The following is an 11,707-nucleotide window of genomic DNA, read 5'->3' as shown; positions in this document are numbered from 1 at the left end:
AGTCCGGGTAAAATGCCCAGGTCTATCGTCATTCCGATATGTTGTGATGAGGAGGCGACTGGGCTAAAGGTGTTGAAGGTATCTGACGAAATCTTAGCAGTGAAGCCTTCAGTTTAGGAGAAAATATTATATTTTTAGTTTTCACTCTCTCAAAAAACTTAATTTGATGAGTCCATAAGACATATGTATATAGTAATTTTTTTATTTATACGCAGAATTTGTAGATCATTATGATGAATATATATTATCATTATGGTGTGGTCGTCTACAATCTAAAATGGACAAGAATCTCCTTCTTTTTAAATGAGATTTTTATTATTTGGAAAGATGAGTTGTATAAGATCCTAATGAGACATGCAAGTCTACAATAAATCTATGATTCATTATTTTGGGATATTATATACTTATTTAGAACTGGAATTTTTTTTCAAATAATGATAATATTATATTCTTAATTAGAATTTGATGAATTTTGGAAAAAATGAAAATAGTACTAGATTATGAACTTACTATATGCATAAATTAATCTTATGTACATGGTATCCATGATTCTCTTTTCTAAAAAGTAACAAATATGATTTTCTGTTTATAAATTAAAATTATTTACTATATACATATGTCTTATTGACATGCATAAATTAAAGTTTTCGAGATTTGTAATCATTAGACAAACAAATAAATGATTATTGCCAAAATACAACATTTTTTGTTTCTTTAAAAATGAAGCTGTAGGCTATTTAAAGATATGGAGTAATTATCTTTTAATATATTATAAAGTTTTTTTTTTGTTATTATATATATGCATCAAATTAAGGTTTTTGAGAGAGTGAAAACTAATATTATATCCCAAAAAATTGAAGCTTGGTCGTTAAGGTTTCGTCAGATGGCTTCACAACCGTTAGCCTTAGCCCAATCTCCTCCAAAATCTCATTGCTGGTCCGAGCTTCCTCTAGATCTCATGCAGCTGATCTTGGAGCGCCTTGGATTTGCCGATTTCGAAAGGGCTAAATCAGTTTGTTCATCATGGGGATCTGCTTCGAGAAAATCAAAGCCAAACAATAAGATCCCTTGGATGATTCTATTCCCTGAGGAAAAGAATTACTGTCTCTTGTTCAATCCTGAAGATAAAGAAGAAAAGCTCTACAAAACTCAACATCTTGCCGACGACTTTACAGAAATCCATTGTCTGGCGACATGTAGAAGCTGGCTTTTGATGGATCCTAGTTTGAAAAACAAGGAAAACCCTGTTTATATTTTAAATCTCTTAACCCGCGAGAGAATCAATCTACCTCCTATTTGGGATCAACGATTTGACTCTCCGATATTGTGGATAGACGAGAAAACCAAAGATTACCTTGTCATAGGAGATACTCTACTTTATTTGAAGAAAGGTGATAAATCGTGGAAACAAATCTCGGAAGGCATCCAAGATGACATGGTATTCAAAGATCACAAACTCTATTGTCTCGCCGATGATGAACTGCGTATTTTCGACTTTTCTGGTGAATTTCCGCTGCAAGTTTCCAGAGTTAGCGTAGGAGGGGGACGCGTACAACCAAAAATATTAAGCTGTCGTCGGATGAGATTGCCTGATATTCCAGATCATATCCAAGAGGTTCGCACGAGGGAGAACGTGGTAGTCACTGTACGAGGAGATGTCTTAATTGTTAAGAGCGAAAGTCCTTTTTTGTCCGAAACATGGAACTTTAAAATCTTCAAGATGGATTCATCAAATGGGCTGGAGGAAATTTTTTCTTTGGGAGATGAGGCGATTATTTTAGATTTGGGTATTACAGTGCTTGCTAAGGACCAGGATGGCATCACTAGTAACTCCATTTACTTCACAGGCGATGAGATAGGTTGGTACGAGTGCGACACTGAAATCTTTGTATTCAATCTCGATTCAAAGAAGGCTGAACAACTACCACCACTTGTTTCTTCCTCTGTTTCATTCTCTAGAGCTCGTTGGTTCCTACCAAGTTTCAGGAATGATTGATCCCTACCTATAGGGGTTTCTCTTCTTTGTTGTTGTTTTTTTTTTTTTTGAATTTAAGCTTTTTAATAATTGGTACTATTTTCTTGGTCTTCAAGCTTTCTATTTCTTTTCTTTTTTCCTTCTTGTGCACACTCATATGTGTTCCGTTCCTATGAATAGAGACTGGGTTTGCTACTACGTGAATATAATGTTTATGCGTATAAAAAATATTACATGGATAGGATACAAATATTTGAACCTATAATTAATAGAAATTAGGAGATAAAACTCTACTTTCTGTGATGTAATTCTGAAACTGTGACCATCTCTTTTACAGCTTCTATCAATCGTTGCAGAAATTAATGTTGTGATATTTAGTTACTTCTGATCAAAATCAATCACGAAAAATAATCTGATGCTTCATGAGGTCTCGTTTCCTGAATTGAGTTGCTTTCCACCGCATCCACTTCGAGTGAATGTGTAGCTTCACTTACAAATAGACATCATTTTTCAATATCTAAACTACATGTCCTTAGCTTAAGCTTGCTTCACTTACAACTATGCGTTCTCGACTATCCTTATAGCAATCTTCCGCAAGCCATGACCAACTATTTCTTGATTTCTCGATTAAATGGGATCATCAGCTTGGTCTACGATGAAACCGCGAAAACTTAATTTTATCGGAGAAATCGTAACAAACGTCTCGAACCAAAAAACGGCCCAAAGAGTTCTAAACTTGATTCGTGGCCCACTTACGATTTCTTAAAAACCTATAAATCTTATGACGGTTTATGCTTGGAAGATAAACATCAGTTTCCGCAGAAAAATGGAAACTGAAATCTTTGTAGTCAATCTCGATACAAAGAAGGTCGAACAACTACCACCACTTGTTTCTTCCTCTGTTTCGTTCTCTAGAGCTCGTTGGTTCTTACCAAGTTTCAGGAATGATTGATCTCCCTAGCTATAGGGGTTTCTCTTTGTAGGTCAAGACATACAAATAACATATAAATCAAAATAAAATAGATAATTAATATAAAAATATTAAGATTAATCAAATAAATAAGAGATAAACTGAAATATAGTATTTAAATTTTATTATTTATATTAAAATCGAATATAAAAATCATCTAAATCTACAATAGCTTACACAAGTTTCTTAAACAAACAATGGTTGATTTTGCTTCCTTTCTTACTGAGTCAATACATTTTTTATCTTACGACTTACAATATAAGTCTACAAAGTTTTATTAAAAGTAAATATTTTAAAATCAATTCACTTGTGTATTACACATATTGTTAATTAGGCAGTTTATCAATCAAATGAATTATCCTATTTATTCATTCATCAACTATTAAAATTTTAATAATACTATTTTAGTATGTTTTGACCCAAAGGTTTTGTGAAACAAACGTAAAGATTTATCATATTCATTAAGCTAATAACATATGCTTTTATGAAACAAACGAAAGATCTTTGTAGTGTACATTGTTTTTTTATAGAAATAAGGTAAGGAAATTATATGGCGACTCTTTATAAGTCTTTTATGTAATTTACCGAGAAAGGTTACAAAATCCAGGCTTACGAAACTTTATGAAGAATCTATATAACACTAGGGTCGGCCCGCCCGTAGGGCAGGATTATAGTTTGAAAATAATTTAGATAGTTAGAGTAATATTTTTGATTTTTTTTAATATTTGTTTTTATTTTAAAATGTTTTGTTCTATATTAGTATAAATCATTATTTTATTGATTTTTATTATTTCTTCAGTTTCATTCTCATTACCGTTAAATATATTGTTTATATGATTAATAAGATTGTTTATTTGAAATTTTATTCTGTTTTTATTTTGATGGTGTAGAATTATTTATTTATTTTTTTAGTTTGAAGTTATCTATTTTTATTCATTTTCCTTACATTATTTTATATCGTATGTCTATTATTCGACTATATAACTATATAGTTTATTTTTATACAGTTGTGGATCTATGTTTATAGTTTTTTTAGAATTCTTGACATAAATACTTAAAATACATTCTACATTTATTTTGTTAGAATAACTTAACATATATCTTTTATATTTTTTTTTGTTAAAGGGTTAACATCTATCTTTTATATAAAAAAATATTTTTGTTTTTATATTTATTTTTATATTTCTTTATTTTATTATATTTTTCCTAACAATTGTTTTGATTTTTATTATCTATTATTTTTATTGTGGTCTTATTTTGTATAAAATTATTAATCTATTATATATTACAATTTGATTATATCTTCTTTTACTTTTAATTTTATAATCTTGAGCTTCGCGATAAAATGGTGGTATCGTTTCATAACTTTTATGCTTTTTATTTGGATTTGATAAAATGTGTAGACACAGTATCACTAAAAAAGTTTTTTTATTCTTTTTCTGAAGTATATGTATTTTAGATAATTTTATATATTGTGTGCTAAAATGAACCTCAGTTAGTACAATCTATATGTTTGGTATTGCATATAGATTTCCTCAATGGATATCACTGATATTATTATGTACTCTTTGTTGAATCTTCATATATAGACTCCGTAATAATAATCACACAAGGTATGAAGATTCTAGATGCTTGATCTACAAATGCAAAGATCTATTTAGTTTTTAATAAACGCCATACTGACGTAAGTCTATATATATGTTGTGAAAAATATATATCGATATTTAGCCATTATAGAATTTAATTTATATACATAAATGAAGGATGAATTTTCTAATGGCAAATTGATTGATTTTTGCAAATCATCCTTTAGTACTTTAATGACGTGTAGTTATTGGTAAACTACGGAGTTTTTGTTGACATAAAATTATATAAAGAAAGTTTGCCTAATCTGATTGGACAAATATTGAAAATTGTCAATCAATTCGTAATTTAAGTTGATTGATTTTATAATTACATATGTCTCGGTAATTACATATGTATATAAGGAAATGTATATTTTGAATGATTTCACATCGTTCTATAATGTGTGTCAAAGCAAAATAATTAAAATTGATTAATTTATATTTACCATTCTTAGGGGATTTATTTTTTTGTAACACTACCTAAATACTAATTATATAAAATACTCCAACAACTTTGATAAATATTTCATTTCTCATTTTTGAATGGATAATTAGTCATTTTTTGTCAAATATAGCAATATTTATTTTTAGTGAATATCTTTTTATTTTATTTTGTATTGTGTATTTTTGTAATAAAATTCTTAGTTTAAATAATACTGAAATTTCATGAAAAAATCAAAATGTGTAAGAAATGGATCAATTTATAACATTCATAAGTAAAAAGTGTTAATTGTAAAATAGATAAAGAATCTTATAAGAATAATTATTTTTAGAAAGAAAAAATAGAGAAATAGATTGGAGAAGGTCTTAGAGACTAACTATTCAATAGTATTCATCACTATTATTCCTTTTGATAAGATTTTTCTATTATTAAATTATAAAAAATCTCTTATATACTTTTTTTTGTCATCAAATATACAGACTCATATCTCTTATATACCAATTTATTGTCTATCCGCAATACCGGAGAGTTAAATCGTCAATTAGGCATCGGCATTCGGGTCGTCGGGTCGGGTTTGGGTCGGGTCCTTTCGGGTCCGGGTCTTTTGGGTCTAGGAGTTCATGACCCGATAGGGTAATTTCAAATTTTCGGTTTCGGGTCAAGTCGGGTCGGGTCGAGTCTCAGATAGTTGGACCCATTCGGGTAACTAGAATTTATCGGTACGGTTCTGGTTCGGGTTTGGATCGGGTTCGGTTCGACCTAAAAAAATATCTAAAAATACAAAAAAACATCTAAAAGTATTAATATATCCGAAAATATTTGAAATTTTATTTAAAATGTTTGTTTTAGTATATTAAAATGTGTATATATACTAAACTATGCGAGATAAAACAATAATTGGTTGTCTCCTACTGGTTGACCCCCTTGCTCTTTAGACAAATAACGCATCTTCGATTCCCCCTTGATTCATTTTATTTAATTTACATTATTAATTCGGGTACCCGCCGGATTTCGGGTTCGGGTCGGGTCGGATCCAGATCCGCGGGTTCTCTACGACAAGACCTGATGGGTAATTTGATCGGGCCGACTTCTACCCGAACCGAGTTTTTTCGGGTCGGTTTTGGGTCGGGTCTTCGGGTCCGGGTAAAATGTCCGGACCTATCGTCAATCCGATATGTTGTGATGAGGAGGCGATTGGGCTAAAGGTGTTGAAGGTATCTGACGAAATCTTAGCAGTGAAGCCTTCAGTTTAGGAGAAAATATTATATTTTTAGTTTTCACTCTCTCAAAAAACTTAATTTAATGAGTCCATAAGACATATGTATATAGTAAATTTTTTATTTATACGCAGAATTTGTAGATCATTATGATGAATATATATTATCATTATGGTGTGATCGTCTACAATCTAAAATGGACAAGAATCTCCTTCTTTTTAAAATGAGATTTTTATTATTTGGAAAGATGAGTTGTATAAGATCCTAATGAGACATGCAAGTCTACAATAAATCTATGATTCATTATTTTGGGATATTATATACTTATTTAGAACTGGAATTTTTTTTCAAATAATGATAATATCATATTCTTAATTAGAATTTGATGAATTTTGGGAAAAAAATGAAAATAGTACTAAGATTATGAACTTACAGTATATGCATAAATTAATCTTATGTACATGTATCCATGATTCTCTTTTCTAAAAAGTAATAAATATGATTTTCTGTGTATAAATTAAAATTATTTACTATATAGATATGTCTTATTGACATGCATAAATTAAAGTTTTCGAGATTTGTAATGGTTAGACAAACAAATAAATGATTATTGCCAAAATACAACACTTTTTGTTTCTTTAAAAATGAAGCTGTGGGCTATTTAAAGATATGGAGTAATTATCTTTTAATATATTATAAAGTTTTTTTTTGTTATTATATATATGCATCAAATTAAGGGTTTTGAGAGAGTGAAAACTAATATTATATCCCAAAAAATTGAAGCTTGGTGGTTAAGGTTTCGTCAGATGGCTTCACAACCGTTAGCCTTAGCCCAATCTCCTCCAAAATCTCCAGCCGTCTCTGTGACCCGAAGAAACTCTCATTGCTGGTCCGAGCTACCTCTAGATCTCATGCAGCTGATCTTGGAGCGCCTTGGATTTGCCGATTTCGAAAGGGCTAAATCAGTTTGTTCATCATGGGGATCTGCTTCGAGAAAATCAAAGCCAAACAATAAGATCCCTTGGATGATTCTATTCCCTGAGGAAAAGAATTACTGTCTCTTGTTCAATCCTGAAGATAAAGAAGAAAAGCTCTACAAAACTCAACATCTTGCCGACGACTTTACAGAAATCAATTGTCTGGCGACATGTAGAAGCTGGCTTTTGATGGATCCTAGTTTGAAAAACAAGGAAGCCTCTGTTTATATTTTAAATCTCTTAACCCGCGAGAGAATCAATCTGCCTCCTATTTGGGATCGACGATTTTACTCTCCGATATTGTGGATAGACGAGAAAACCAAAGATTACCTTGTCATAGGAGATACTCTACTTTATTTGAAGAAAGGTGATAAATCGTGGAAACAAATCTCGGAAGGCATCCAAGATGACATGGTATTCAAAGATCACAAACTCTATTGTCTCGCCAATGATGAACTGCGTATTTTTCGACTTTTCTGGTGAATTTCCGCTGCAAGTTTCCAGAGTTAGCGTAGGAGGGGGACGCGTACAACAAAATATAAGCTGTCTGTTTAAGGTGAGTTTGGTCAACAAAAAGTAGAAGAACTCAAGAGTGGGATGAACAGAGACGTTTTATTAGAGTCGGAATAACGAGGGTACAAGAGTAAGAAAGCCGGCTAGTCGATGCTCGGTGAGCTCCTAGCCGGAAGTACAAGAGAGCGCGAGATACAAAGAGAATAAAGGAAACCCTAATCTAGCCGCAAGTCTGTCTGTCTAATGTGGTGATACCCTTCCTTTGTCCTCAAACTCCTTATATAGTCTCCTAGGTCGGTTTAGTCTCGACCTAATTCGCTTCCTTTGGTCATGGGCTTTTCGATATACAGGCCCATCGGGATGACTGCTCGGCCGAGCTGTTTGGTTGCTCGCTTCGGCTGCTCGTCCTCTAGCTAAAGTAGTCACGAGCCGAGTCGGGGTCAGTCGAGGAGCCGACGCCGAGCCGACCGCTCCCTCCTTGATGGTAATGGGCCTCCTGTTCGCTGGGCCTTGTGGGTGGTGACAATCCATCCCCAACAATAAGTCCCCCCTAGCTCATAGTCGGTCGAGTAAACGATCGCTGTGAGCTAGTTGTTTTAGGGCTCGAAGAACAGGAGACTCGTTGTTGATTTTGACGGCTCCGCCAGAAATTGTCCGAAGAAAAAGAACTTCCGCGATTCGGTATAAATCGTCTGGATTGATGCCGAACAACGGTCTTTCCAAACCGGGGATCTGATCGCATTCGATTCATGGTATGACGTCGAACCGTCGCCAATTGTAGCGAGGGAGCCGAACCGTTACTAGGTTTTGGATCGGGAAGCCAAAGCGTCGTTAGGTTTCGGACCGGGAAACCGAAAGGTCGCGCTTGAGACCGACGCGCGAGCCCGTCTAGAGGCCCATTTAGGCCCGTTTAGGGCTAATTATGACGCCTCGTTGAGCGCGGCGTCCCCTTCCCTATAAATAAGAGATCTTCCTTCAGATCTCCCATTCTTCCGCAATCTTCAGGTACTCTCTCTCTCTCTCTCTAAGTTGCTTCTCTCTCTTTCTTCTGCTCTCGTTTTATCGTTTACTCGGTAATGTCGACAAGTAAGAAACTTTCTCGAGAACAAAAGGGGAAGATGCGTGCGGCCTCGTCGGGATCTGGTGATGACTTAGAGACGGTCCCGTGGTTCTGAAGGAAGCCAAGAGGCGGTTCATCGCGAGGCGATGATGGATACAGAGAACTTGAGTCGTGCGCAGCGCGTTCTTATTTCGGAATCGAGAGTGCAGTCGCGGAAGGACGACGACGGTCGTGATCATGTTGACGATCAGATGATCCCGATAAGCTTTTATCCGGGGAACATCTTCGAGGAGCAACCTCCGCTTGATCGGGAGCGCGTGCGTCCTTCGGTCGTCGAAGGCCAGGACTGGCGGGGTGTCGAGAAGACGAGGTCGACCGTCGAGTCGGTGACGAGACTCCTACGGGCTCGCGACGCAGCGGGGGTTACGTTTATAATCCCGAATAGCGACCAGCGGCCCTGGTCTCCTCCGAAAGGCTACCAGTGCGTCTACGAGTCGTACTTCGAGGGCGACACGAAGCTGTGGTTTCCGATTCCTCGAATCGTCACTGCGTTTGCGATGCGCCGAGGAGCCGCCCTTAGCCAATTTCTGAATGGTGCGTGGCGGCTGGCCGTGGCACTGACGATTATCGGAGCAGAAGCTGGTGTTCCTCTCAACGTCCGAGCTTTCGAGGAATTAGTGTCAGCGAAGATAAAGGGCGGACTGATTTCGCTGAAGATCCGCCCCAACTATAACGTGGTGACCGGCTACCCAACAAGACGAACAACTGGCAGCGGTCCTACTTCTACGTCAAATCTGACAGGGCTGCGTTCGAGGAGCCGCTGAGGACCGGCTATCGTGTTTTATGGGCCCGAGAGATGGGTATAAACCACCCGTCAGTTTTATTTTCCGTTTCTTGTGGTCTAACTCCCGTTTGTCTTTCTTTGCAGTTGCTCTTCCGAACACCGCAGAGTACGAGGAGGACTTTTTGACGAGCGCGCGTCTGATCGCATCGCAGAGACAGGACCATTGGAATAATTTTTCCTACCGGAGGATTAGTCGATCGATCGGGTGGATTAGTCAGCGTAAGTCTTTCCTTTCGCTCTTTCCTTGCTTTGACACGTCCCTTTTGATATGGAATCTAATTTTGCTTTTACTCATCGCAGAGGTTTGGCGTTCGGACACGATCCCCATTGTCACGAATAAGACGAAGAGGGTCAATTTGTTCAATTCGGCCGAGCAGAGGGAGATAAAACGAGCAAGAGCGATGAGGACTATTCCAAATTTGAGTTTGGTGGTTGCGAAGAAAGTCGGCTCCGCAAAGAAATCTCAGCCCGATACCGCGGGCTCGCCTAATTTAGGAGATCCGAGCGCGACCGAGTCGGACGCTGAGGCTCAGTTGGTTAGAAAGACCAACAAGAAGAGACAGCGCGAAGAGGAGGGCGCGGCTGTCGAGGAAACGAACGTTGGGGCTCCTCTCCCAAGGGCATTCTGGGTCAGAGGGGAGAAGGAAGAAGGCAAGGGGCGATTCTCCCGCGATCCGATCCTCGTCCGTTGAGGAGGCGAGCTCAGGACCTGGAACCGAGCGGTGGTTCCAAGATGAGGTGGTCCCGAATCACAGCCTGCGGGCAGCCGCGACGAAGATCTTCCGGCGGTCTCTCCAAAGGCCAAGAAGAAGGACAAGGGGAGGAAGAGGAAGAAGAAAGCCGCCGAAATGGTTCCTCGAGGCTCTTCTGAGGAGCTGAACGACGAGGAGGAAGTGATGCCACCCGTTCCGGGAATCGCTGGGCCCGGGGCGTGAAGTCGTGCCGGAGGAACCCGCTCCTCAGGTCGCTGAAGGGACCGTTGCTGTCCCGAAGAAGAGGAAGAAGAAAAAGAAGGGTTGTCCCGGACAGGGTTTCTTTCTCTTACGACCGCGAGGTCCGCTAGCGCATGACGAGCAGGAGTGCGGTCGCCTGGTTCGTCAGTTTAGGGGAGATCGGGGCGCGCTGCGCCGGTCAAGGACTTGATCTTCAAGGAGGAAGTACAAGTTCGCCGCCCGTACCTCCATCATGGTAAGTCGGGTTCTGACTTTATCTCTTTTTCTTCTTATTCGTTTGCTGACGCTACGTGGTTTGTCGTGCAGAGCCTCGGAGACTGGAACGTTTTAGTGAGGAATACGATGAGGAGCTGAGAGGCGTTCGAGTGGTCGACAAGCAGAAGAGGGCCATAAACGCGCGACTCGGGCTTTGAAGGATGCAGTCCGTGCAAAGGACGAAGCAGTTGCCCAAGAAGAAGCGCTGAGGAAGGAGCTCGACGAGCAGAGGGAATCATGGCGATCGAGTTGGCGTCTGCTCGGGACCTGGTAAAGAAGGCGGAGAAAGAGAAAGCCGAGTTGCGGAGAGAAAATGCCGACTTGCAAGGCAAGAATGCGACTCTCGAGAAGGAGGTGGTGGCCTCTGCTTTGAATTTCTCCGGGAGATGGATCGCCTTGAGGGAATCTCGCAAACTTGAGGTCACTCATGAGCGAATCCGCGTGAGGCGGCAATGACGGGAAAATGCTCCCGACGCTTCAAAATTTCAGGACCGAGAGAAGCGCCGTGATGATTTCGAGGACTCGCGGTGTATGCTTGGTCAGCGCGCGGGATGCGAGACTGCCTCGAGGCTTTGAAAGGAATCGGGAAAGATATCCCTCAGGAGACCATTGATACGTACGCCGACTTGGAGAAGTACTACGATGGGGAGACGACTCGTCTGGAGGTAGGCGTGATTCGGACTCGGATCTAACCTTGTCTCCTTTGGTGCTGAAGTCTCGGTTCGTGATCGAAGAAATCCTCGAGAAGGTTGACAAGCATGGGTCGAACCTTGAGCTGATCGATTCTGAAGCCGCGGCAGCGCTCCGATCTCCGAGTGATGGATTTATTAGGGACCTCTCTCGACACGGTACAATCTCCTGCTCGCCCGACGCCAC

At 38.7% G+C, this 11,707-nt stretch overlaps 2 protein-coding genes and 2 pseudogenes across 2 annotated transcripts; all 4 read left to right on the top strand.

Annotated features, from left to right (window-relative positions):
- Positions 1 to 821: 821 nt before the first annotated feature.
- On the top strand, positions 822 to 2,112 carry LOC108850095 (F-box protein At1g69090-like). The gene has a single exon (XM_057007481.1). The coding sequence runs from the start codon at positions 884 to 886 to the stop codon at positions 1,994 to 1,996; it is 1,113 nt and encodes a 370-aa protein (XP_056863461.1). The 5' UTR covers positions 822 to 883; the 3' UTR covers positions 1,997 to 2,112.
- Positions 2,113 to 6,994: 4,882 nt separating this feature from the next.
- LOC130511078 (F-box protein At1g69090-like) lies at positions 6,995 to 8,132 on the top strand (annotated as a pseudogene).
- Positions 8,133 to 9,533: 1,401 nt separating this feature from the next.
- On the top strand, positions 9,534 to 10,558 carry LOC130511077 (uncharacterized). The gene is made up of 4 exons (XM_057007907.1): positions 9,534 to 9,639; positions 9,708 to 9,842; positions 9,924 to 10,306; positions 10,379 to 10,558. The coding sequence occupies exons 1-4, from the start codon at positions 9,636 to 9,638 to the stop codon at positions 10,556 to 10,558; spliced, it is 702 nt and encodes a 233-aa protein (XP_056863887.1). The 5' UTR covers positions 9,534 to 9,635.
- An 824-nt stretch (positions 10,559 to 11,382) lies between these two features.
- LOC130511076 (uncharacterized) overlaps positions 11,383 to 11,707 on the top strand; it is a 2,278-nt pseudogene continuing 1,953 nt past the window's right edge.

This window comes from Raphanus sativus, chromosome 4 (genome assembly GCF_000801105.2).
Source record: "Raphanus sativus cultivar WK10039 chromosome 4, ASM80110v3, whole genome shotgun sequence".
Classification (NCBI taxonomy): Eukaryota; Viridiplantae; Streptophyta; class Magnoliopsida; order Brassicales; family Brassicaceae; genus Raphanus; species Raphanus sativus.
The sequence above is the reverse complement of the archived record's forward strand: the minus strand, read 5'-3'. Positions and strand labels throughout refer to the sequence as shown.